Genomic DNA, 27,775 nt, shown 5'->3' on the forward strand with positions numbered 1-27,775 from the left:
TCTCAGAGTCCATAGTCTCTCATGCTTCATTCCCCCTTCTGATTAACCCCCCTTTCTTTATCCCTTTCTTCCCTACCGATCTTCCTAGTTCTTAAGTTGCATAGATGAGAGAAATCATATGATAATTGTCTTTTTCTGCTTGACTTATTTCACTTAGCATTATCTCCTCCAGTGCCGTGCATGTTGCAGCAAATGTTGAGAACTCGTTCTTTCTGATAGCTGAGTAATATTCCCTTGTATATATGGACCACATCTTCTTAATCCAGTCATCGGTTGAAGGACATCTCGGTTCCTTCCATGATTTAGCTATTGTGGACAATGCTGCTATGAACATTGGGTGCATATGGCCCTTCTCTTTACTACGTCTGTATCTTTGGGGTAAATACCCAGTAGTGCAATGGCTGGATCATAGGGTAGCTCAATTTTTAACTTTTTAAGGGACCTCCACACTGTTTTCCAGAGTGGCTGTACCAACTTGCATTCCCACCAACAGTGTAGGAGGGATCCCCTTTCTCCACATCCTCTCGAACAATTGTTTCTTGCCTTGTCTATTTTTGCCATTCTAACTGGCATAAGGTGGTATCTCAGTGTGGTTTTGATTTGAATTTCCTTGATGGCTAATGATTTTGAACATTTTTTCATGTGTCTGTTAGCCATTTCTATGTCTTCATTGGAAAAGTGTCTGTTCTTATCTTCTGCCATTTTATAATTTGTTTATTTGTTTCTCGCGTATTGAGTTTGAGAAGTTCTTTGTAGATCTTGGATACCAGTCTTTTATCTGTAGTGTCATTTGCAAATATCTTCTCCCATTCTGTGGGCTGCCTCTTAGTTTTTTTTGACTGTTTCCTTGGCTGTGCAGAAGCTTTTTATCTTGATGAAGTCCCATAAATTCATTTTATCTTTTGTTTCTCTTGCCTTTGGGGATGTGTCATGAAAAAGGTTGCTTTGGCCGATGTCGTAGAGGTTGCTGCCTATGTTCTCCTCTAGAATTTTGATGGATTCCTGTCTCACATCGAGGTCTTTCATCCATTTGGAGTTTATCTTTGTGTCTGGTGTGAGAGAGTGGTCAAGTTTCATTCTTTTGCATGTAGCTGTCCAATTTTCCCAGCACCATTTATTGAAGAGACTGTCTTTTTCCCACCGGATGTTTTTTCCTGCTTTATCAAAGATTAGTTGCCCAAAGAGCCGAGGGTCCATTTCTGGGGTCTCTATTCTGTTCCATTGGTCTATGTGTCTGTTTTTGTGCCAGTACCATGCTGTCTTTGTGATCACAGCTTTGTAGTACAGCTCGAAATCTGGCATTGTGATGCCCCCAGCTTTGTTTTTCCTTTTCAACAATTCCTTGGTGATTCGGGGACTTTTCTGGTTCCACACAAATTTAAGGGCTGTTTGTTACAGTTCTTTGAAAAATGTCATCGGTATTTTGATCGGGATAGCATTGAAAGTGTAGATTGCTCTGGGTAGCATGGACATTTTAACTATGTTAATTTTTCCGATCCATGAGCATGGAATATTTTTCCATCTTTTTGTGTCTTCTTCAATGTCTTTCAAGAGTGATTTGTAGTTTCTACAATATAGATCCTTTCCGTCTCTGGTTAAGTTAATTCCGAGATAAAGTATGATTTTTGGTGCTATTGTAAACGGAATGGATTCCCTTATTTCTCTTTCTTCGTTCTCGTTATTCGTGTTTAGAAATGCAACTGATTTCTGAGCATTGATTTTGTATCCCACCACATTACTGAATTGCTCTATAAGTTCTAGTAGTTTGGGGGTGGAGTCTTTTGGGTTTTCCATATAGAGTATCATGTCATCTGCGAAGAGAGACAGTTTGACTTTGAAGCAGATGTTTAACCAACTGAGCAACTCAGGCGCCCCAGAGTTACTGAAGTATTTTTACCTCAAAAGAATCATAACTCTAGGAACTAAACAAAATGTCTTCAATTTGCATCTAACTTTAGACCCTGTACATGATATTCATGTATTCATTTTTATATACCACTTTGCTTTGGCTTCATTTCAATATCAGCTTTTTTTTTTCTCTCTCTCTCTGCCTGCATCTTATAACAATACATGTACTAGAGGCGCCTGGGTGGCTCAGTCAGTGAAATGTCTGCCTTCAGCTGAGGTCATGATCCTGGGGTCCTGGGATCAAGTACCACATTGGGCTCCCTGCTCAGCAGGGAGCCTTCTTCTCCCTCTCCTCCTCCCCCCACTCCTGCTCGCTCTCTCTCTCAAATAAATAAATAAAATCTTTTTAAAAATGATCTTAAAAAATACATGTACTATATTTATCATTGTAAGTATAATGAAATCATTTTTTAAACCAAGGCAAGATCTAGCAAACAAAGTAACCACTATGAAATAACCACTTCGTACCTTAATATGGTTATAATCAAAAAGAAAATAGCAAGTATTGGGAAGGATGTGGGAAAAAACATGTCTACATAAAAATTTGCTCATAGCAGCATTATTCATAATAGCCAAAAATTTTCCATCAACTAATGAATGGATAAACAAAATGTGGTATATTCATATGATGGAATAGTATTTGGCCATAGAACAAATGAAGTACTCATACATGCTACAGCATGGATGAACTTTGAGAACATTATGCTAAAAGAAAGAAACAGTCACAATGGACCATATCTTGCCTCAGTCCATCTATGTGAAATGTACAGAATTGGCAAATTTGTGAGACAGGAAGTAGATTAGTGGTTGCTAAGAGCTGGAGGGGAGTTCTGAAGTAACTGCTAAAGGGTATGGGATTTCCTAGGATGAATGGTGATGCAAGTGTCCTGAAATTGATTGTGCTGGTGATTGCACAACACTGAGAACATACTAACAATAGATGACTTGTGTGGTATATGTATTACATTTAAGTAAAGCTTTTATTTTTATTTATTTATATATTTTTAATTTAAATTCCGGTTAACATATAGTGTAATTTTAGTTTCAGGTGTAGAATTTAGTGATTCAGCACTTCTTGCAACACCCAGTGCTCATCACAAGTGTGCCCTCCTTAATCCCCATCACCTGTTTACCCATCCCCTCGCCCACCTCCTCTCTGGTAACCATCATAGTTAGGAGTCTGTTTCTTGGTTTTCATCTCTCTTTTTCCCCCTACAGTCATTGTTTGTTTCTTAAATTCCACATATGAATAATATCGTGTGGTATTTGTCTTTCTTTGACTGACTTATTTCACTTAGCATAATACTCTCTAGCTCCATCCATACTGTTGCAAATGGCAAGATTTCATTCTTCTTTTGTGGCTGAATAATATTCTGTTGTGTATATAATGTATATACCACATCTTCTTTATCCATTCATCAGTTTATGGGCATTTGGGCTCTTCCCATAATTTCACTATCGTTGATAATTCTGCTATAAACATCAGAGCGCGTGTATCCCTTTGAATCAGTATTTTTGTATTCTTTAGGTAAATACCCACTAGTGCAATTGCTGGATCATAGGGTAGTTCTATTTTTAACTTTTTGCGGAACCTCCACACTATTTTCCAGAGTGGCTGCACCAGGTGCATTCCCACCAATGGTACAGAAGTGTTCCCCTTTCTCTTCATCCTCGCCAACACCTGTTATTTCTTGTGTTATTAGATATCTTTATCTATGTAGATGTAGTAAATGCTGTGTTTAGAAGCTTCATTTTTATCTCGCTGTGGAGAAACAAAACACAACAATTGTTAAATTAGACCAGTTGATTTTTATACACTAAATGTAAGCATTCCAAAAATCAAGTCATGAGTGTATAATCATAAGATTATATTTTGGTCTACATTTTAAGACATTTTTTCTCCAAACCAAACATGATATGCTGTTTGATAATTTATTTGTCTGCAAATCATGCTTTCTCTTATATGGTTTAAAGTAAATTGAATAACATATATTAATAAATGAGGAAAATGTAGAAAAATTATAATGCAATAGCTAATAATAGTGATGTAAAGTAAGATATTTTTATTTATTTTCTTATTTATCCCATTATGCAGAGATGGCAACATTTTTACCAATACCCTTAAAAAGGGAGTAGGAAGAATTATTAATTACTATACAAAGTTAGTGAATTAAAGATGTTGAATACTTTTACTTAGAGGATAAGGTCCCAGATCCTTCTCCTGATATGCAAAACCCTTCATAGTCTGACTTGCCACCTGCCCCGACCCTGCCTTCCCACTCTCATCTCATACTTCCCTCCCTCTAGGCATGATATGGTCTAGGCATATTTTCACCTTACGGTTCCTCTGCACTAGCATGATTGGCATGCCCTTCCTCTCACTAATCTGCCTGGAAACATCTGATGTATCTCTCAGGTTCTCATAGACGCTCATATATACTATTCTTAAAAAAAAAAAAAAAAGATTTTAGTGCACTTGAGTGGCTCAGTTGGTTAAGCTTCTGCCTTTGGCTCAGGTCGTGATCCCAGGGTCTGGAGATCAAGTCCCATATCAGGCTCCTTGCTTGGCAGGGAGTCTGCTTCTCCCTCTGCCTGCCACTCCCCCTGCTTATGCTCGCTCTCTCTCGCTCTCTCTCTCTCTCTGCCAAATAAATAAATAAAATCTTTTTAGGGAGCCCGAAGCGGGACTCGATCTCAGGACTCTGGGATCATGACCTGAGCCGAAGGCAGACACTTAACCAACTGAGCCACACAGGCGCCCCAGAATATATCCTAATTTCCTATCTCTATATTCCTTAGTAGATGTGTCTCCCTTTGCACAGCAATTTTATCTTCTTATATCTCAACACAACACAGTACCAAGCATTTCAAATAAATCTTTGATTTATTTTTATTTACCATACAAGATTTTTACCATAAAGATTTTTTGGTTTCAAGATTATCAACTTGATAATTTTTTTTAAAAGTCTATTCTGCCAGAATAAGTCATATTCTAGTTATGATGACTTCCTTTGTATATATAAAAAATTAAATTTTAATTATGCTAAACCTGTTGCTTGATTTCTAGAGATGGGATAAAAGTTTAAAATTCAAGATACTTCAAAACCTCTCCCTTATGCGTATTACAATTTTCCGTGGGCCGTACTAGATTTTCACTCACACACAGCCGTCAGGTACACGTGGAGTGTAGAACTACCACTTCTACCAGAGCACGTGCATAAATAATGTTACAGGATAACTAATCAGGTGAAAAAGTCAGACTCAAAAGACACATCTAATGATGCTGGTGACATTTAAAGGGCAGTGAATATGTCTAATGAAGGAACTTGCAAAGATTACTTTGTGGGTTCTAGCTGGGTAGATTCCAACTTCTTCCTTTAGTTTAATCTTGGTCACTAGTGCCCTGAGCTCTCAGTGCTTACTCCCCCATATCTCTACCAAGTCCCTCCAGTGGCCAGACCTTACCAGCCCTGTCTGTGTTACCACAGAGTCTCCCAAAACACCTGTCCTTCCGGGTCAGTCTGTGTACTCCCCTGGTGTGCACTGCTACCCGACTGCGTGCCCAGCTGAAGCCAGCTCTGCTACTTCAGGCTATACTCAACTCCCCACCTCCTGTTTTGCTTATAATTTGGTAAAGGTCTGGTTGGAAACTCAGTTTAACACCGGGGCTGCTTTACTGTGGTGCCTATGTCTTTTAGTACTAGAAAGGTTTGCACAGTCAGTACTGAAAGTGTATATCTCTGTTTTTTTCTCTCTAGATCCTGGTTAGATAACAATGGGAAAAGTGCAGTTAAAAAACTGAAGAACAGTTTGCCACTTAGAAAAGAACTAGATCGTTTAAAAGATGATCTGTCCCATCAGCTGCAGCTCTCAGACATCAGGTAACAGACAGAACCTAATTAGAGACTAAAATAAGCATGTATTATCGACTGGTCAAGCTTTCCAGCAGTTAAATATTTGCATCTTTAACTTTAATTATTCTGATAACTATAAACAGCCTTCAGTTATCTTTTTCTGAAAGTAGCTAAATGTTCATTTGTGTAAGAAAACATCAATTTCTTGTTTAAAATAGTGAAGTAAGGTTTAGATACTGACATTTTTAGCATAAGAGTTTAATTTTTTAAGGTAATGTTTATAAGAAAAATATCCTTTTCCATATGCACATATTATATAAAAAGTAATTATTCCTCCATCCTGTGAGATCAGTATTCAAGTTTAAAATGAGGAAGGGAGACAGAAAATGGGTGTTGTATTCTTGTGTCTGTATTTTATAGCATGACTTTTTAAAGTTTTCCTTAACCTGGAAATCACAGTTACATAAAGATAACAGCATTAATTATAAAAACAGATTTAACAGCTGTTAAAGCAGTAAGGAAGGGAAAAGGGGGGCCTGGTATGATTCCAGGGGCGGGAGGAACCCCCTGTTACAAAAACTGAGAAACTGTTGCCCAGTCTTGTGCTTGAACATTTCTGTTACTGTTTATTGTAACCTCTTTTTTTGTTTTCAGTCTTCAGTATCAGGATTTTTTTTCTTCTTTTGAACTAAATGACTATTTGGGTATCATAATAGCACCTTTTTCTTGTGCGTATGGAGTTCTGATAATACTTATATGTTTTGTTCTTGTATATTCAAATCATAGTGGTTTTGGGGTTTTTTTCAAACATAGTTTTATAAGATAATTCAGATTTCAAGGGAAGCGTGTAGACTTGGGGTATGTGGGATGTTTGGATTTGTGCTGATGGCTGCTCTTTTATCATCACTTCAGTATTTTGAGGCCCTGCTTTGATTACAGGGGTTCTTCCAATTCCACAGTCTAGTAGCATGGACTTCTCTAGCTAATACTCAAATAACAAGATCCTTTTTAAAACTCTGTAAAATAAATGTATGAACATAAAAGTACCTTTTTCTAGTGTCAATTCTAAATGAACTATCAAAGAGACTGGAATTAGAAAAACAAAAGGATTTTTTTAAGGATTTCTTAAACATAAAAAGAAACAAACATTATATTACAATATGGTGTAGAAATCTCTCAGCTTTGATTTTTGCCATGGTAAATATCAATAAATATAAAACACATAGACAGAAACAATTTGGGTTCTCCACTTTTAAGAGTGCAAAAGCTTTCTGAGACCAAAACATCTGAGGACCATGGGTATGATGGCTTTCCACTATTGGAAAATCAGCCAAGCCTCCAAAAGATGGAAATATTTTGACCAATGACATTGTTTCTAACTCTAAGCCGCCTGTGTGAAAGACCATTTATTAATAGGAACTGTATTTAGTAGCTTTATCACAGTGTTAATTCTTTGAAATTATATGTGTTTCAACCGTGGGTTAAAGGAAAAGTTTTGAAAATCCACTTTATCAGAAATGACATTCATCAGAATTGGTGATAGGACAAAGAAGGAACCTAAGTTTTTTGAGAGCTTGTTTTGAGTGCCTTACTCCTTCACAAATGTTGTCCCCTTTGATTTATGCTACCTGTGCTGGAGGACGTGATCCCACTTTGTATGTATGAAATGGAAACATTAGGAAGGCTAGAAGCAACTTGTTCAAGGTCACAGAGCCAATAAATCACAGAATTGGAATTCAAAGGGGGATTGATGCTTCTAAAGAGAAGTACTCTTTACATTTGGACACCAGTACCTCTGTGACACCGTGCGGATATCAGGTTCCATTTTGTCACAAAGATTCAGTGTTCATTTATAACATAAGTAGACTACATGTCATAACAAATCACTTTCTCTATAATAAGATAAAAATAATCCGATCTAGAACTGGAGTTCCTAATTAGAACTTAAATCTAAAACAAAATCGTCATCATTGGATGATGTGGAGATGAAAAAGGTTTTTTTAAGTGTTCCCTATTTCATTCCCTTATTTTAAAATAGAAACAGCATTGTGTATTTGCTTGTTTTAAATGTTTGGATATCTGAACATAGTAGTAATATTTTTACCCTCTGGCAAACCATTCATTTTCTATTTGGTTGCTTAAAAAAAATGAGCTAGTTGGAAAACATATGCCTACTTGAGAAAGAAACTCACTGGCTTTCACAGGAATCAAGCCGCCGGGGGGGGGGGGGGGGGGGGGGGGGGGGAGGGGGGGGAGTGCAGGCCTCGTCCCTCAGGGACGCCTGCTGTTAACGCTTCTGTGTGCTCTGTCGTTCTAGGTGGCAGAGGAGCTGGGGCGTCGCCCATCGCTGTAGCCAGCTTCAGAGTTTAGGCCGCTTAGCACAGCAGAACTTGGAAACACTTAAAAATGCGAAAGGTAAACAATTTCCATTTTCTTTTAAAATATCACTCAAGGGCTATACACAAAACCTTTTTTTTAATTAGCCTTGGGCACCTGTGTGGCTCAGTTGGCTAAGCGACCGCCTCTGGCTCAGGTCATGATCCCAGGGTCCTGGGATCGAGTCCCACATCAGGCTCCCCCTGCTCTGCGGGGAGCCTGCTTCTCCCTCTTCCTCTGCCTGCCACTCTCCCTGGTTGTGCTCTCTCTGTCAAATAAATAAATCTTTAAAAATAACATAACATAACATAACATAACATAAAATAAAATGAAAAATTAGCCTTTAAGCTTCTACTGAATTTAATCCTGAATTTGTATACTAAATTTAAGTAATTATTTGCACAATGCTAAAAACATGAAGCATCTCTGGACAGTGACCAAAGGGTTTGTGTTTTATCATCAGGATGTACAGTAATATTTACGGACCGGTCCGGGGTGAGTGCAGTGGGCCATGTGATGCTGGGGACAATGGACGTCCATCATCACTGGACAAAAGTAAGGAGAAGTTTCAAAGCAAAAAAATCTCTGATTTGTCATAGACCTACTTTTGTTTCAAACTATGCTATTATGTCAGTGAACTAAAAAAACTCAAATCATAGTTTCAGCTATTTTCAAAATAGATGTTTATTATCATGTAGTTAAAACACTTAGAGGCCTGATTTTTAAGTCAGTTTTTATTTGGAAATTTTATAGTCTTTTTTTTAAATATTTTTTATTGTATTATGTCAGTCACCATACAGTACATCCCTGGTTTCTGATGTAAGGCTCCATGATTCCTTACTTGCGTGTAACACCCAAGGAGGGCACGTATTGCATGGTGCACTGGGTGTTATATGGAAATTTTATAGTCTTTTCTGAAGCATAGCCTAAAAAGGCCTGCAATCTGTTGTTTTGGTTTTAACAGATTTACTGTTATAATTGACGTATAATAAACTGCATATAGTGTGTATAATTCGATGAGATTTAGCATGTGTAAATACCCATGAAGCCATTAACACAATCCAGACGGGATGTATAATCACCCACAAAAGCATGCTCATGTCCCTTTGTGAACTCTCTCCTCCATCCACCTGCATTCCACCCAAGCAACCAGTGGCCTGCTCTCTGTCACTATAAATCAGTTTATATTACTGTTTCACATAAGTGGAATCACAAAGCATATACTTCTTTGGGGGGGGGGTTCTGTTTTCTTTCATTTGACATAATTATTTTCAGATTCATCCATGCTGTTGCATGTATACAGAATTTATTCCTTTTTATTTCCATGTAGTATTCCATCATATAAATATACTAGTTTGTTTACCCATTTACCTATTGGTGGGTATTGAGTTATGTCGGTTTTGGTGATGGGAAATAAAGCTGTTAGAAACATTATGTCCACAGGCACATGTATTTCCTTTTCTCCTAAAAGTGTAATAGTTGGATCATATGTTAGGGTATTTTACCTTTTGAAAAACTGCTAATGCGATGGTGGTCTTTTTAATTTTAGCCATTCTAATAGGTGTGTGTGCTATCTCGTGGATTTAATTTGCATTTCCATAATGACAGATGATGGAGAGGATCTTTTTATGGGCTTATTTGCTGTCCACGTACTTTCTTTTGTGAAGTGTCTATTGAAATCAGATATTCCATAGAAGACATTTGCAAACCATATCTGACAAAGTCTGTGTACCCCGTGTATAAAGAACTCTCAGGGGCACCTGGGTGGCTCAGTCGTTAAGCATCTGCCTTCGGCTCAGGTCATGATCCTGGGGTCCTGGGATCGAACCCACATCAGGCTGCTCCACTGGGAGCCTGCTTCTTCCTCTCCCACTCCCCCTGCTTGTGTTCCCTCTCTCGCTGCTTCTCTCTCTGTCAAATAAATAAATAAAATCTTAAAAAAAAAAAAAAAAAAAAAGGAGCTCTCAAAACTCAATAGTCAAAACAATCCAAAAAGAAAAAAGACATGAACAGCTACGTCACAGAAGACCTACAGATGACAAATATTTTTGAATGGCTAAAATGAAAAGTAGTGACATCACCAAATTCTGGCAAGAGTGCACAAACACCGGGTCACTCATCCATCACTGGGGTCTATGTAGAATGGTACAGGGACTCTGGAAAAGATCACACAAAAACCTGTGTACGAATGTGCACAATAGCCAACAACTAGAACAACTCTAGTGTCCTTCAGGGTGTGAATGGGTAAACTGTGGCACACCCGTACTGCAGAACATGACCCAACAGGACGAGGGATAACTACACACACCAGCAATAGCCTGGGTGGATCTCAAGGGCGTTGTGGTGAGTTAAAAAGTCAGTATCAAAAGATTACATACTGTGTGATTCCACTTATGTAACATTCTTAAAATAACAAAATGGTGGAAAGAACAGATTAGTGGTTGCCAGGGGTGGGGGAGTTGGGAGTTCTCTCCCCGCGGTCTGTGGGGGATCACTGGGCGCACAGGATCCCTGTGGTGGAACTGTCCTGTGTCATGTGGTCATGGGATGTGAATCTACACACGGGATAAAACTGCATACAGTTAAATACATATACACATACACACAACTGAATGTAAGTAGAACTGATGAAGTCTGAATCAGGTCAGTGGGTAGTATCAATGTCAGTTTCCCAGTTGTGATGTTATACTGTAGTTTTGCAAGATGTTACCATTGGGGAAAGGGTGAAAGATATATGAATCTACAATTATCTGAAAATAATAAGTTTTTTAAAGGTGGTTACCATTTATACATAGACAAATCATTAAGAGAAAAATGGAGAAAGTGGGTAGGGGAATGATTTTCAGATTGTTAGAAGCCTATTACAAGTAGCTTGTAGAATTTGTATACTGCTATTGCTTTTATTAGAGCAGAGGTTTTGATGCCTTCCCATTCCTCTGTACGTGTACGTCCCCAGCTCTCTACGTACAGTCTGAGTCCTCAGCACAGCACACCAGGGCCTTCCCAGTACAGCCGTACCGACTCCAGGGCTTGGAGTGTGCTGCCCCTTTTCAGGCTTCCATCTCTCTTCCCCTGACACACCTCCATGTGTATCTAACTCTTGCAAAATCCTGTCTGTCTTTTCAGACTGGTCACATTAGACTTCCTTAGAAACCTTTACTGGAGCGTCTTCTCTATATCCACTCATGTGGACGTGGCACTTACACAAAGAATCCTGATTCTTGTTTTGTTTACTTGCACCCCGACTGAAAAGCAGGGCCCAACTCTTCTAATCTGTACACTACAGGGGCCCAATTTTGTGCTTAATTACATGGTAGGTGCTCAGTGATGTTTATTGCATGGAATTGAGTTTTGTCAAATTAAAGTAAATTCTGAAGAAGTAGACTTGGTGCTGAAATCCATGTAATTGATTTCTCAAACCCTTCTTTATTAGACCATGTAATCATTCCAAACTAATTTGAGATTTTAATGTTAGTACTTAGGATTTATTTTCATTTGGAACCTATTTTTTTCTACAATCTCTTTAGTCCTATCTAAAAATCCCTAAGATTTATAGTGGTTTGTTTTGAATATTAATATTTCCAGCATTACATTGTCTTTCTCTTTCACTTGCTAGAACTTTCCTTCTAGGAAAACAATTCTCTTGTTAAAATTTCTCAATCCCATTTATTGGAATCCTAAAATTGAGCTAGTACAGTAACATCAACCTAAATATTTCTTTCATTTTTTTTTAAATACTGTAGCTTTTTGAAAGATTACCAAGTTATTTTGACCTTCAGAGGAGGCTGATGCTTTTAGAAGACCAAATAAGCTACCTTCTCGGAGGCATACAAGTGGTTTATATCGAGGAATTGCAACCAGTATTGACGCTTGAAGAATATTACTCTCTTCTTGATGTGTTCCATAATAGACTGTTGAAAAACAGAGTACCCTTTCACCCTCGAAGTCTGCGTGGTTTGCAGATGATCCTTAACAGGTAAATATCTAAGATGAGAATGACTTTTATTCTTTCACTTGATGTGTTGTGTGTGTAAGTGGATTAAATTGTTTTGTGTTTTTCTTAGGAACTAAAGAAAAGAATATCACTTGTTACCAACACTCTTTTACACATTAGAAAAGCCAACTCGAAGGGATTGAAGGATTGACTGTCTAGAACACTGTTGAAATACACTGCCACTTACAGGGCAAAGTCAAACCTATGGAAAACTTTCTAGGATTAAACTAATGTTGAATCAATCACCCACATTTTTTGTGCACATACTGTTTTCACAGCCTGTGCTTGGTGCTAAATGCACGCCTCAGCTCACACCTCCCCGTGAGGTGGGCTACAGCCTCCATCTTACAGATGAAGGTGGCCACGGGGTGAGGAAGTATGTGGTTCTCCTGGAAGTGTGTCTCTTTGGGGAACAGCAAAACTTAAAGCATAATTTTGCTATACTTTTTAAAGTGGATTTTCTTGATGAATTCCTTCATCACTCATCAGACTACTGAAATATTTTCTTTGGGGGTGGAGTGCGGAATGAGGGATGAGTGATTTTTCCTTTCACATGTGTTTTGGTACAGTGACAGATATGCCCCAAGCTTGCACGAACTCGGGCACTTTAACATCCCAAGCCTCTGTGACCCAGCAAACCTCCACTGGTTTATCCTCACCAAAGCCCAGCAGGCGAGAGACAACATGAAAAGAAAAGAAGAGTAAGTGCCATGAGCCCTTTGTAATGTCCTACCAGTCAGTCTGTCTGTCAAAATCCAGGTATTCAGAATTCATAAAGATGGGACATAAAAACTGCATGAAACTTAAGAAATGGACTGGTTTGTACATATTCCATGGCCCCCGGTCTGCCAGGAATTGCATGTGGTATTTCTGATTGTAACAGCCTCAGTGACATTACCGCCATGTGCCTCCATTTGAGAAGCAAGACTTGTTAGTATAAAAGTCAGTTCAGGAGCAGAACAAAAGATAAGAATATCAGAAAGAAATTCTCTAGATGGAAAAAGGTAGCAACAAGGAAAAATTCAGTTACTGCTTGAATAACAGGAGTCTTGATGGTTTAAAACTTTGAGAACTACTGATTTTAAGTAAATGAGAAGAAGTTTTAAAGTAAAAAATTGTTGCAGTTCGTAAGCAGTCCTGTCTCTATGTTGTTTGTATCTTTGAAGTACTCATACCCAAGAGTTTCCTGATTCGTGGGTACTGGATACTGCTCAATAATGTTTTATGTGTCTCCTATGAAGAAAGGAGGATATTACATTCAAGAGGTTTTTCTAAGGATGTTGGCAAAGGAGGTTTGGATACTGGGAATGTATTCACTCGTTTATTCATTTAGTGGTCTTTTGACATGACTGTTGTGTGCCCGAGGCTGTGACAGGTGCCACTGAGAGAACGATGGGGCCAGGTCCCTGCCTTCCTGGACTGCGTTTCTAGTGGGAGGTGCGGGTTCTGCACAGGTCAGTGGTGGCTGGGCCAGAGAGGGGCTGAGTGAGAAGCACCAAGGCTAGTGCTCCCGGAGGGCCACAGGGGCGCTGAAGGGAACACAGTGGCCCAGAGGACGTGGCTGCACTGAGGAGGACAGAGACCAGAACCAGGAAGGTAGAGGGTCTGAGGTAACCGTTCAGCAGTGTGCCGGAGAGCTGTCAGTTCTGCATTTCTCCTGTCTTGCCCCCCATTCACTCCTCCATCCCCACCGGTTGCTTCTCTGAAAGAAAGGGTAGCAATGGAGGAGCCATAAAAGACACGAGATAACAGGATCGTTTTGTGTATAAAATAAGTGAAGGAGCTACATCTCTTTGTTTTGCTTGTGGACTTGGTGACCGCTCTGTTGGCCAGATCTGATGGCACGAATGTCCCATTTCTTGACTGGCTGGTAAGCCTTCGTGTTTGTGATGTGATTTCTCTCTGTTGTAAGTCAGCTCTAACCCTGGGGAGCAGCTCTGGCCCATGTGTCACTGTGAGGGCCGATGATTTTGTTGGCTACCCTGTAGTTGCTGCTTCTGTTTTTTTCAATGGCCATTTTGTAGCTTTGGTGTATTTCTGCTAGATTTTGAGGAAGTAAAATAAAAAGAAATGAGATTCACATAGGTTAGTTTTTGAAAGTTCCATGCTACCAGTCAGGTCAATACAGTGACTCATCAGAGCAGCCAGAGTGAGTCACCCTGTGAGAAGTCCCGTCAGGGCCTGTCACTCCCGCTGAGCTGGCCTACAGGCTAGGGTCCCCTTGACTTTCCCCTCACTCATTTTGCTCCAGCTGGATGGCCCTTTTATCTTCCTCCAGCACCCTGGAGCGGCTCTTCCTGGTGTCGTCCTGGTTTGCCCTTCACCTCTCTCAGGTCTCAGCGCATGTCTGCCCTCTCAGTGATGTCTTCTGTGATCACAGCCGCAACCAGTGCCCTTGCCTGTGGCTCCCCTCCACTGCCACTGGTCTGCCTTGCTCCCTTGCACTCAACACCACTGGTCTCTGACAAGCTGTTTTCCTCACTTATTTATTGCCTAAGCCCCCCAGACAGAATGTAAGCATCATGAGGACAGAGACTTTTGTCTCTTCTGTTCCCTCCCATCCCAGGATCAGTGCAGGGCACACAGGCAGCCTTCAGAAAGCATCCATTGGCTGAATTCATTAACGTGCATGTTTCCTGAGCCCCTTTCTGGCTCTGGCTCTGGCTCTGGCGCCCTTGTCCCTGTTTCATTCCCCATGGAGAGGAAGCCACTTTGTTGCTGGTCCCAATATACCTTCCCTCTAACTCATTGCCTTCATCCCTCTGCAGACCTCTGACTCTGGGCCCAGAGTTTTTCCTCCCCTTTGCCTTCTCCTTCCCTTCACTCTGTTCTCCCCACACTATTAAGGTTGCCTTCATTGTAATCATTAGGGGGTGGTTAAGACTACTGGCTTTCCGCAGATGAAGTGTGTTCTTAGACTGTGGTTTTCACTTTTTAGCTGCATATCTCTATAAAGTGGATTCTCAAGTGGAAGCCCAATTTATAAAAGAGATAAAAGCTTTCAGGTGAGGGGAAGGGAACTAGAAGCCACTCATACCCATGGGGTTCCTCTGAGTACCTCTGCAGGACCCTTGGCTTGGTGGATGGTTTAAAACCAGTATTCTAAGCTAATATCTGGGTCCCAAGTAGACTCGCCAAAGACTGCATGACTTCTTAGCATGTCGAAGAGGTTACTGCCTATGTTTGATGGACTCCTGTCTCACATCGAGGTCTTTCATCCATTTAGAGTTTATCTTTGTGTCTGGTGTGAGAGAGTGGTCAAGTTTCATTCTTTTGCTTGTAGCTGTCCAATTTTCCCAGCACCATTTGTTGAAGAGACTGTCTTTTTTCCATTGGATGTTTTTTCCTGCTTTGTCAAAGATTAGGTGCCCAAAAAGCCGAGGGTCCATTTCTGGATTCTCTGTTCTGTTCCATTGGTCTATGTGTCTGTTTTTGTGCCAGTACCATGCTGTCTTTGTGATCACAGCTTTGTAGTACAGCTCGAAATCCAGCATTGTGATGCCCCCAGATTTGTTTTTCCTTTTCAACAGTTCCTTGGAGATTTGGGGTCTTTTCTGATTCCATACAAATTTTAGGATTGTTTGTTCCAGCTCTTTGAAAAATGCCTTTGGTATTTTGGTGGGGATGGCGTCGAAAGAAATAGATTGCTCTGGGTAGCATAGACATTTTAACAATGTTTATTCTTCCAATCCCTGAGCATGGAATGTTTTTCCATCTTTTTGGGTCTTTTTTTCTTTCATAAGTGTTCTGTAGTTTCTAGAGTATAGATCCTTTACCTCTTTGGTTAGGTTTATTCCAAGGTAGCTTATGCTTTTTGGTGCTATTGTAAATGGAATTGATTCCCCAATTTCTCTTTTTACACTTACATTGTTAGTGTAGAGAAAAGCAGCTGATTTCTGTGCATTGATTTTGTATCCCGCCACATTACTGAATTGCTGTATGAGTTCTGGTAATTTGGGGGTGGAGTCTTTTGGGTTTTCCACATAAAATATCATGTCATCTGCGAAGAGAGATTCTTCTTTGCCAGTTTGAATGCCTTTTATTTCTTCTTGTCTGATTGCTGAAGCTAGGACTTCTAATAACTCTGTTGAACAATAATGGCGAGAGTGGGCATCCCTGTCGTGTTCCTGATCTTAAGGAATATCATTGAGAATGATATTCACTGTGGGCTTTTCATAGATAGTGTTTATGAATTTGAGGAATGTTCCCTCTGTCCCTACACTCTGAAGAGTTTCAATCAGGAAAGGGTGTTGTACTTTGTGAGATGGTTTTTCTGCATCAATTGAGAGGATCACATGGTTTTTGTCTCTTCTCTTATTAATGTGTTATATCACACTGATAGATTTGTGAATGTTGAACCACCCTTGCATCCCAGGAATAAATCCCACTTGGTCATGATGGATAATCCTTTTAATGTACTGTTGAGTCCTATTAGCTAGGATCTTGTTGAGAATTTTGGCGTCCATATTCATCAGGGATAATGGTCAGTAATTCTCCTTTTTGATGGGGTCTTTGGTTTTGGGATCAAGGTAACGCTGGCCTCATAGAAGTAGTTTGGAAGTTTTCTTTCTGTTTCTGTTTTTTGAAACAGCTTCAGAAGAATAGGTATTATTTCTTCTTTAAATGTTTGATAGAATTCCCCTGAGAATCCATCAGGCCCTGGACTCATTTTTTGGGAGGTTTTTGATCACTGCTTCAATTTTGTTACTGGTTATTGGTCTATTCAGGTTGTCAGTTTCTTCCTGTTTCAGTCTTGGTAGTTTATAGGGTTCCAGGATGGATTCATTTCTTCCAGGTTGCTTAATTTATTTGCACATAGTTGTTGATAGTAATTTCTAAGAATTGTTTCTATTTCCTTGGTGTTAGTCGTGATCTCTCCTTTTTCATTCATGATTTTATTAATTTGGGTCCTTTCTCCTTTCTTTTGGATAAGTCTGGCCGTGGCTTATCAATCTTATTAATTCTTTCAAACAACAAGGTTCTAGTTTCATTGATCTGCTGTACTGTATTTCTGGTTTCTAATCCATTGATTTGTGTTCTAATCTTTATTATTTCTCTTCTGCTTGGCTTAGGCTTTATTTGTTGTTCTTTCTCCAGTTCTTTAAGGTGTAAAGTTAGCTTTTGTATTCGGGATTTTTCTGAGTTTTCGAGAGAGGCTTGGATGGCTATGTATTTCCCCCTTACAACCTCCTTTGCAGTATCCCATAGGTTTTGGACCAATGTGTTTTCTTTCTCATTGGTTTCCATGAATTGTTTAAGTTCTTCTTTAATTTCCTTGTTGACCCAAACATTCTTAAGCAGGATGGTCCTTAGCTTCCAAGTGTTTGAATTCCTTGCAAATTTGTTCTTGTGATTGAGTTCCAGTTTCAAAGAATTGTGGTCTGAGAATATGCAGGGAATAATCTCAGTATTTTGGTATTGGCCGATACCGGATTTGTGACCCAGTATGTGGTCTGTTCTGGAGAAAGTTCCATATGCACTTGAGAAGAATGAGTATTCTGTTGTTTTAGGGTGGAGTGTTCTGTACATATATCTATGAAGTCCATCTGGTCCAGTGTGTCATTGAAAGCTCTTGTTTCTTTGTTGATCTTCTGCATAGCTGATCTGTCTATTGCTGAGAGTGGAATGTTGAGGTCTCCTACTATTAAAGTATTATTATCAATGTATTTCTTTGTTTTGGTTAAGAGTTGGCTTATGTAGTTGGCTGCTCCCCTGTTGGGGGCATAGATATTTACAATTGTTAGATCCTCTTGTTGGATAGACCCTTTAAGAATGATATAGAGTCCTTCTGCATCTCTTACTACAGTCTTTTTTTTTTTATCAATAATTTTTTATTATGTTATGTTAGTCACCATACAGTACATCCTTAGTTTTTGATGTAGTGTTCCATGATTCATTATTTGCGTATAACACCCAGTGCTCCATGCAATACATGGCCTCTTTAATACCCATCGCCGGCCTATCCCAATCCCCCACCCTCTCCCCTATGAAGCCCTCAGTTTGTTGCCCAGAAGCCACAGTCTCTCGTGGTTCATTCCCCCTTCTGTTTACCCCCGCCTTCATTCTTCCCTTCCTTCTCCTACCCATTTCCCTACTATTTCTTATATTCCATAAATGAGTGAAACTATATAATTGTCTTTCTCTGCTTGACTTATTTCACTTAGCATATTATCCTCCACTCCCGTCCATGTTGCTGCAAATGTTGGGTAGTCGTTCTTTCTGATGTCTGAGTAATATTCCATTGTATATATGAACCACATCTTCTTAATCCAGTCATCTGTTGAAGGGCATCGCGGCTCTTTCCACAATTTAGCTATTGTGGACAAAACCTGCTATGAACATTGGGGTGCATATGGCCCTTCTCATCACTACATTTGTATCTTGGGGTAAATACCCAGTAGTCCAATTGCTGGATCACAGGGTAGCTCTATTTTTAACTTTTTAAGGGACCTCCACACTGTTTTCCAAAGTGGCTGTACCAACTTGCATTCCCACAGTGTAAGAGGGATCCCCTTTCTCCACATCCTCTCCAGCAATTGAGGTTTCTTGCCTTGTCAATTATTGCCATTCTAATTCACGTAAGGTGGTATCTCAATGTGGTTTTGATTTGAATTTCCCTAATGGCTAATGATTTTGAACATTTTTTCATGTATATGTTCGCCATTTGTATGTCTTCATTGGAAAAGTGTCTATTCATATCTTCTGCCCATTTTATGATTTGTTTACTTGTTTCTCATGTATTGAGTTTGAGAAGTTCTTTGTAGATCTTGGATACCAGTCCTTTATCTGTAGTGTCATTTGCAAATGTCTTCTCCCATTCCGTGGGCTGCCTCTTAGTTTTTTTGACTGTTTCCTTGGCTGTGCAGAAGCTTTTTATCTTGATGAAGTCCCAAAAGTTCATTTTTTCTTTTGTTTCCCTTGCCTTTGGAGACGTGACTTGAAAGAAGTTGCTGTGGCCGATGTCAAAGAGGTTACAGCCTATGTTCTCCTCTGTGATTTTGATGGATTCCTATCTCACATCAAGGTCTTTCATCCATTTGGAGTTTATCTTTGTGTCTGGTGTGAGAGAGTGGTCAAGTTTCATTCTTTTGCATGTAGCTGTCCAATTTTCCCAGCACCATTTATTGAAGAGAGTTTCTTTTTTCCACTGGATGTATTTTCCTGCTTTGTCAAAGATTAGTTGCCCATAGAGCCGAGGGTCCATTTCTGGGTTCTCTGTTCTGTTCCATTGGTCTATGTGTCTGTTTTTGTGCCAGTACCATGCTGTCTTTGTGATCACAGCTTTGTAGTATAGCTTGAAATCAGGCAACGTGATGCCCCCAGCTTTTTTGTTCCTTTTCAACATTTCCTTGGCAATTCGGGGCCTTTTCTGGTTCCATACAAATGTAAGGGCTGTTTGTTCCAATTCTTTGAAAAAAGTCATTGGTATTTTGATCAGGATAGCATTGAAAGTGTAGATTGCTCTGGGTAGCATACACATTTTAACTATGTTTATTCTTCTGATCCATGAGCATGGAATGTTTTTCCATCTTTTTGTGTCTTCATCAATGTCTTTCAAGAGTGATCTGTAGTTTCTAGAGTATAGAAGTATAGAGTATAGTTTACATCTCTGGTTAAGTTAATTCCAAGATATCATATGATTTTTGGTGCTATTGTAAATGGAATTGATTCCCTAGTTTCTCTTTCTTCAGTCTCATTGTTCGTGTATAGAAATGCAACTGATTTCTGAGCACTGATTTTGTATCCCGACATATTACTGAATTGCTCTATAAGTTCTAGTAATTTGGGGGTGGAGTCTTTTGGGTTTTCCATATAGAGTATCATGTCATCTGTGAAGAGTGACAGTTTGACTTCTTCTTTGCTGATATGAATACCTTTGATCCCTTTTTGTTGTCTGATTGCTGTTGCAAGGACTTCTAGTACTATGTTGAATAATAGTGGCAAGAGTGGGCATCCATGTCGTGTTCCTGATCTTAACAGAAAGGCCTTTCAGCTTTTCTCCATTGAGAATGATATTTGCTGTAGGCTTTTCATAGATGTTTTTTATGAAATTGAGGAATGTACCCTCTATCCCTACACTCTGAAGGGTTTTAATCAGGAAAGGATGCTGTATTTTGTCAAATGCCTTTTCTGCATCAATTGAGAGGATCATATGGTTCTTGACACTTTTTCGTTGATATAATGTATCATGCTAATCGATTTGTGAATATTGAACCATGCTTGCATCCCAGGGATGAATCCCACTTGGTCATGATGGATTATCCTTTTAATGTACTGTTGGATCCTATTAGCTAGGATCTTGTTGAGAATTTTGGCATCCATATTCATCAGGGATATCGGTCTGTAACTCTCCTTTTTGATGGGGTCTTTGCCTGGTTTGGGGATCAAGGTAATACTGGCCTCAAAGAATGAGTTTGGTAGTTTTCCTTGTTTCTATTTTTTGAAACAGCTTCAGGAGAATAGCTATTATTTCCTCTTTGAATGTTTGATAGAATTCCCCGGGGAATCCGTCAGGCCCTGGACTCTTTTTTTGGGGGAGGTTTTTGATCACTGCTTCAATCTCTTCATAATTAATCAGTCTGTTTAAATAATCAATTTCTTCCTGTTTCAGTCTTGGTAGTTTATAGGTTTCCAGGAAGGCATCTATTTCTTCCAGGTTGTTTAATTTATTGGCATAAACTTGTTGATAAAAGTTTCTAATGATCCTTCCTATTTCATTGGTGTTGGTTGTGATCTCTCCCCTTTCATTCATAATTTTATTAATTTGGGTCCTTTCTCTATTCTTTTGAATAAGTCGTGCCAGTGGCTTATCGATCTTATTTATTCTTTCAAAGAACCAGCTTCTAGTTCTGTTGATCTGCTCTACTGTGCTCCTGGTTTCTAATTCATTGGTCTCTGCTCTAATCTTGATCAACTGCCTTCTCATGTGTGGGTTAGGCCTGTTCTTTTGCTCCAACTCCAGTTCTTGAGGTGAGAACATAAAGACTGATTTTAGATTTTTCTGTTCTTTTGAGTGAGGCTTGGTGGCTAAGTATTTTCCCCTTAGCACTGCCTTTGCAGCATCCCATAGGTTTTGCACTGATGTGTTTTCCTTCTCGTTGGTCTCCAAAAATTGTTTCAACTGATTTTTAATTTCTTGGTTTACCCAATCATTCTTGAGCAGGATGGTTCTTAGTTTCCAAGTGTTTTAATTTCTTCCAAATTTTTCCTCATGTTTGAGTTCCAGTTTCAAAGCATTGTGGTCTGAGAATATGCAGGGAATAATCTCAGTCTTTTGGTATTGGTTGAGACCTGTTTTGTGACCCAGTATATGGTCTATTCTGGAGAAAGTTCCATGTGCATTCGAAAAGAAGGAGTATTCTGTTGTTCTGGGGTGTAGTGTTCTGTATATATTTATGAGGTCCATCTGGTCCAGTATGTCATTCAAAGCTCTTGTTTCTTTGTTGATTTTCTGCTTAGGTGATCTATTTCTGATAATGGAGTGTTGAGGTCCCCTACTATTAATGTATTTTTATCTATATGTCTCTTTATTCTGGTTAAGAGTTGGCTTGTCTTTCTACCTGCTCCCCTGTTGGGGGCATAGATATTTATAATTGTCATATCCACTTGTTGGATACATCCTTTAAGAATAATATAGTGTCCTTCTGTATCTCTACAGTCTTTAGTTTAAAATCTAATCTGTCTGATATGAGAATTGCTACCCCAGCTTTCTTTTGAGGTCCATTGGCATTAAAAATGGTTTTCCATCCCTTCACTTTCAGTCTGGATGTATCTTTAGGTTCAGAATGAATCTCTTGTAGACAGCAAATAGAGGGGTCATGTCTTTTTATCCAATCTGCAACCCTGTGGCATTATGGGAGCATTTAGGCCATTCACATTGAGAGTGATTATTGAGAGATATGATTTTAATGATATCATGCTGCCTGTGAAGTCTTTGTTTCTATAGATTGTAAATTTCTGTTCTGTATCACTCTTGGAGTCTTTTTACTTTTATAGAACCCCCCTTAATATTTCTTGTAGGGCTGGCTTGGTGGTCACATATTCTTTCAGTTTCTATCAGTCTTGGAAGGTCCTTATCTCTCCATCAATTCTGAATGACAGCCTTGCTGGATACAGTATCCTTGGCTGCATATTCTTCTCATTTAGTACCCTGAATATGTTTTGCCAGCCCTTTCTGGCTTACTGGGTCTTTGTGGACAGGTCTGACATTATTCTGATGTTCCTCCCTCTGTTCCTAAGAAATCCCTTCCCCCTAGCCACTGTCAAGATTGCTTCCTTGGATCTAAGATTTACAAATTGTACTATTATATGTCTGGGTGTCGGTCTATTCTCATTGATCTTGAGAAGGGTCCTCTCTGCCTCTTTGACACGAATGCTTGTTTCCTTCCCCAGATTAGAGAAGTTCTCAGCTATGATTTCTCAAAGAAATCTTCTAGACCTCTCTCTCCACCCCGTCAGGGATCCCAGTAATTCTGACATTGGAACGTTACATGGTGTCATTAATCTCTCTCAGTCTCATCTCTTGGGCTTTAATCTGTTTTTCCCAGGCCTCCTCGGTTTCCTTCTTTTCTGTCATCTTCTAGGTCACTAATTCATTCTCCTGCCTCGTGTACCCTGGCAGTCAGAGTATCCAGTTTAGACTGCATTCAGTCATAGCATTTTTAAGTTAGGCCTGATTAGATCTCATTTCTGCCCTTAAAGATTCTATATTGTTGCTAATATTTTTCTCAAGCCTAGATATCACCTTCATAATTATTACTCTGAAGTCTATTTCCGACATCTTGATTATACCCATACCCATTAGGTCTGTGGCAGCAGCCACAGTCTCTGATTGTTTTCCTTTTGGGGGGTTCCTCCTCTTAGTCATTCTGTCGGGGGTGGTTGAAGGAATGTACAGAGTCCACAGTGTTAACCACGAACCCAGCAAGATGCACCTGTTTTATAGGGACCCTAGGGTTGTCGTCCTCTTGTTCTTCCAGCCTGTCTTCTGGGGGAGGTGCCTGCTCTGCTATTAGTCAGGCAACCCTGCTTGGGCAGAGTCACCCTGTCCCCCGTGAGGGTGGCGGGTGTCAGTAAAAACCGGTTTTGGGGGGCTCTTGTTCTCTGGTGGCTTTCCCAGGTGGCTTCCACATCTCTTCCGTGAGAGCAGAAGTGACCACAACCAAACCTGTCTCAGAACAGAGAGATCACAGTCTGCTCTTCACTGAGCTCTCCAGGACTACACAGTCTCCGTTTCCGTCTGCGCTAAAAACCACAACCTCTCCCTGGTTGAGCACCCCACAGCAACACTCCCAAGGGTCGAGCCCAGGTGGGACATCACTGCCCTCTGTACCTCTAAAACCGCTAGCCACATCTGGTTGGCATGTGCACCCACCACCCCTGGATCCTGTCTGGGGGGCTGCTCTAAAGTCCTTTCCCTGCTGCTACTGCTCTGAGTCTGTGCCTGGTCCCCAGTGTGGTACGCTTTTGCGCTCTGGTGTTATATCTCCTTCCCGGGGCCAGCTTATGGCGGTTCCCTCCCCCTTCTGTTTGTCTTCTGATATCTCTCCACAGAATCACAGTTCCATGCTTCATATACCTCAAGGCCGGAAATATTCTGTTTGTAGAGATCCAGTTATATATTCTTACACCTCAGGCTGATTTCACGGGTGTTCAGACTGGTTTGGTAGATATCCAGCTAAATTCAGGGGACCGGTTGAAATAGGGTCCCCTCCACCATCCTTTCCATCTCTCCCAGGCTCCCCATTTCTGTTTTCTTTTTTTTTTTAAAGATTTTATTTATTCATTTGACAGAGATAGAGAGAGCCAGCGAGAGAGGGAACACAAGCAGGGGGAGTGGGAGAGGAAGAGCAGGCTCCCAGCGGAGGAGCCTGATGTGGGGCTGGATCCCAGAACGCCGGGATCACGCCCTGAGCCAAAGGCAGACACTTAACGACTGAGCCACCCAGGCACCCCCAGGCTCCCCATTTCTAAGCCAGATTTTTTTTTTTTTTTTTAGCCAGTAAGAAAAGCCCTTTACAAAAAAAAGTTTGTCAGTCCCTGCTATTGATGGTACCTATGGTTCTTCCTGTCTAATCCTGGGAAGAATAAGTACAGGTCCAACTGGAACATTCTGAGAACCCTGTCAACCCTAACTGCTGCCCAACTTCTTGAATCTCTAAGCATCATTGTCTAGAAGGAGTAATCTTACAGAAAAAAAAACTGGCAGCACCTGAGAAAGCGTTCTGGGTGTTGTTGAAGGGAGTGAGTCAGTAATTACAGACCCCTGCTCCTGACTGCCAGCTGACTACAATGACCATTTCTGTTTTCAAATATTTTTCCAGCTTATGGATATTTCATGGTACTTTTTTGCTTTATGTGGATATTTAGAGTGGGTAAATAGAGGTTATTTGGGTATTTTTAACCAATGCAATACTTAAATTAAACTTCTTTGGGAACCCTTGACTGTGGCAGTTTTGCTTTACTCACCTTACTGCATGGGCTTCCCAAAAGATGTATGTGCTGGTCTGCACACCCCTCAAGGTGGAGGCCTCTTTCACACATCCCAAGATTTGGAGGATTGAATCTGTTTACCAAGATATACCCATAAACATTGGCCACCTGTGGGAGAATGTATTTAAGATACTGAGTTCTGCCTTGAGTTGTCTGCTTTGTAGGCCTTCACTCAAGTCCTTAATGGAACAAGAGACATGGTAGCCCACAGGCCAAGGGGAGGGAACAGAAAGGGAGCTGATGGGCATAGAAGAGAGCAGAGGGGAGATGCCTCCTCCCCAGGTGCCTGGTCTTGTGTGAGCCTGCTGGGTGTTTGGGAGTCTCTAGAAGTCATTACTGCCCAAGGGTCAGACTGTATGTGGTTCCTAAAACTAGGGCTTTTACACTCAGCTTTCTGCTTTCTTTGGTCACTGACAGCTGCTCAGTGAGGCAAGATAAGAACTTTTGAAATTATGTCTTAATTATTTTTACCCATTGCTGCTAAAAGATTTAACAAATATTTTCAGAGATACATGCACAAGAACTATTGACATGTCTTCTAAGTATGTCATTTACCCTTTGTGGATACCATTTTCAGTGTCGAGAGTAGAAAGTTAGGCTCCAGTGTTTGTAGCAGCAATGTCCACAATAGCCAAAATATGGAAAGAGCCCAGATGTCCATCAACAGATGAATGGATAAAGTAGAATATTACTCAGCCATAGGTAAGAATGAAATCTTGCCATTTCAATGACATGGATGGAACGAGAGGGTATTATGCTAAGGGAAGTAAGTGAGTCAGAAAGAGACACATACCATATGATCTCACTCATACGTGGAATTTAAGAAACAAAACAGATGAACATGGGGAAAGGAAGGAAAAATAAGATAAAGACAGAAAGGGAGACAAACTGTAAGAGACTCTTAACTATAGGGAACAAACTGAGGGTTGCTGGAGGGGAAGTAGGTGGGGGGATGGGGTAACTGGGTGGTGGGCATTAAGGAGGGCACGTGATGGAATGAGCGCTGGGTGTTACACGCAACTGATGAACCACTGAGCTCCACCTCTGAAACTAACACTACACTATATGTGAACTAACTTGAATTTAAATAAAATCTTGAAAGAAAGAGCCCCAATATATAAAATTATATCTACATTTTATGTTCTTTTATTTGGTGATAGCTTGTGGCAATATTATGTTTATTTTCAATATAACAGGTTAAAGGTTATTGAAAATGAATTGATACAGGCATCAACGAAGAAATTTTCTCTGGAAAAGTTTTATAAGGAGCCCAGCGTTTCTAGCATACAAATGGTGGATTGTTGTAAGAGGCTTCTAGAACAGTCACTGCCTTACCTACAAGGGATGCATCTCTGCATTTCACATTTTTATTCTGTTATGCAAGATGGAGACCTTTGTATTCCTTGGAATTGGAAGGATGGAGAAGCCATTAAGTAACACAGAAATCTGTATTATTTTTGAAGAGATAAGAAACTGTTAAACTTATTTAAATCCACAATTTGATATAACAGTATTATTTACATATTACAAGAACAAAGTTTGTAGAACTTTTTAAAAAATTAATTTCTGCTACAACACTTGTTTTAAAAGGTTTTATCTCCCAGTTTTATGGTGTTTCTTATCTGGCAAGATTGGGTAAAAAGATGTTAGTGAAAGAACATATTTTTAGCAGTATGTAAATGAGGGATTCTACAGAGTTAAGGATATCTATATTTATATGAGTGAGTGTGGGTAGGTGTAAGCAGGTCTCATTCAGCAACTCACTCAACATGCGACTTTATAGTCACATCGCGCGTGTCAGCACAAACGTGTATTTTGCAGCCAGTAGGGGAGACCGATGGGTAGCAAAAATTAGATAACCAGATTTTTCCTGAGAGAAAGAGAAGGGGAAAAAAGCAATTGGATGTATGTATAGTATTGACATTGTCATAAGCAGTCTGATACCAGTTTGTTAAAACATCTTTGTGACAGAAAATTTAGGTTTAAATCCATAAGTTTTCCTACCCATTAAAATATTATAACTGTTGGTAGCATGGCACTAACAGACAGTAAATATCTTTGAATCAGTGAGGTGACTCATTTGTTTTTGTGGAGAAACTATCTAGAAAAACCCTTGCTTGTTTCCCCAAGAGTTCTAGCAAGTAGGGAGTGTAAAATGGTTCAGGCCATTCAGGATTTCTGTCACCCCCGCAACCCCGGTCTTCCTGTTCCTACCAGTGTTTTGCACATGGGGTGAGGCCCCTTTGAGCTGCCCCTTGTGCATGGTTGTGTGGACTCCCTGAGGCCACAGCACAGCTCAGCCCCCAGGGACACGGGGGAGACACAGGGCCTTCTCTCCACAGGTGTTTCCTTTCAGATAATATATTTCACCAGATCCAAAACCTCTTTGGCTCATTTCTCAAGGAGGATAAGGCAAATCCTAATTCGGGACACCATTTTTGTAGCCCCTACTGCTGAAGAAATGGGAAAGGAATTTTTTTCCTACAGTGCATCAGAAAGAAAAGGAGCTGTTAACAGCCATTCTTGAAGTACATTTCAAATTTATCTAAAACACTGTTATTTAAACTGTTTAAATTCAAATTCAAATATATGTTCAAAAGAAATAGTGACTTGTAATTTTTCTCTTCAAACCTTCAGTAACAACTATATTGAGGTTTTTTGGTTTTTTTATTTCTTTTTTATAATGTAAAAATGTTGCCTATAAAGATTTTCCAGAGCCAAATGATGGGGGTGAAAAATTCCTTCCTTAAAGAGTACATAAGAAAACTTACTGAAATAAGGTTTGGATTATGCCATTTCTAAAATCAACTAATAATAGAATCCATAGTATTGTTTTGAATTGGACTTTGTCTCAGAACTGATTGTTGTTAATAATATAATAAATAATACTTAATCAGATTGTTTTTCTTGTTATTCACTTATTAATAGTTCTACAACTATTGTGACGTAATAGGAAGTTACAAAAAATTGATGGCCTATTTGACCTCCTCTCCCAATCTAACATAAAAGGGAAAACTCTGTGCCACCACTGAAAACTGGCACAGGATCAGACCCACCCAACTATAAAGCCGTGGGTCAGAAATGGTCTCCAAAGGGACCTGAGTCCCAGACCCAGGCCAGACCTCTCCCAAGGAAGAAGAAGGCCCTGAGC

At 39.9% G+C, this 27,775-nt stretch overlaps 1 protein-coding gene across 15 annotated transcripts in view; it reads left to right on the plus strand.

Annotated features, from left to right (window-relative positions):
- The window catches only part of TCAIM (T cell activation inhibitor, mitochondrial), a 70,270-nt gene extending 42,748 nt beyond the window's left edge, over positions 1-27,522 (plus strand). For 13 of the 15 annotated variants that reach the window (XM_026496625.4, XM_026496635.4, XM_044383215.3 and 10 more), the window contains 6 exons: positions 5,667-5,789; positions 8,080-8,177; positions 8,602-8,693; positions 11,882-12,114; positions 12,702-12,833; positions 25,821-27,522. In XM_026496625.4, coding sequence (XP_026352410.1) covers positions 5,667-5,789; positions 8,080-8,177; positions 8,602-8,693; positions 11,882-12,114; positions 12,702-12,833; positions 25,821-26,061 — 919 coding nt within the window. In that variant the 3' untranslated portion in view covers positions 26,062-27,522. The remainder of the gene's footprint in view (positions 1-5,666; positions 5,790-8,079; positions 8,178-8,601; positions 8,694-11,881; positions 12,115-12,701; positions 12,834-25,820) is intronic. The other 2 variants (XM_026496627.4, XM_048216085.2) reach the window with 1 other exon arrangement.
- Positions 27,523-27,775: the final 253 nt, after the last annotated feature.

Source organism: Ursus arctos, unplaced genomic scaffold (assembly GCF_023065955.2).
Source record: "Ursus arctos isolate Adak ecotype North America unplaced genomic scaffold, UrsArc2.0 scaffold_20, whole genome shotgun sequence".
Taxonomy (NCBI): Eukaryota; Metazoa; Chordata; class Mammalia; order Carnivora; family Ursidae; genus Ursus; species Ursus arctos.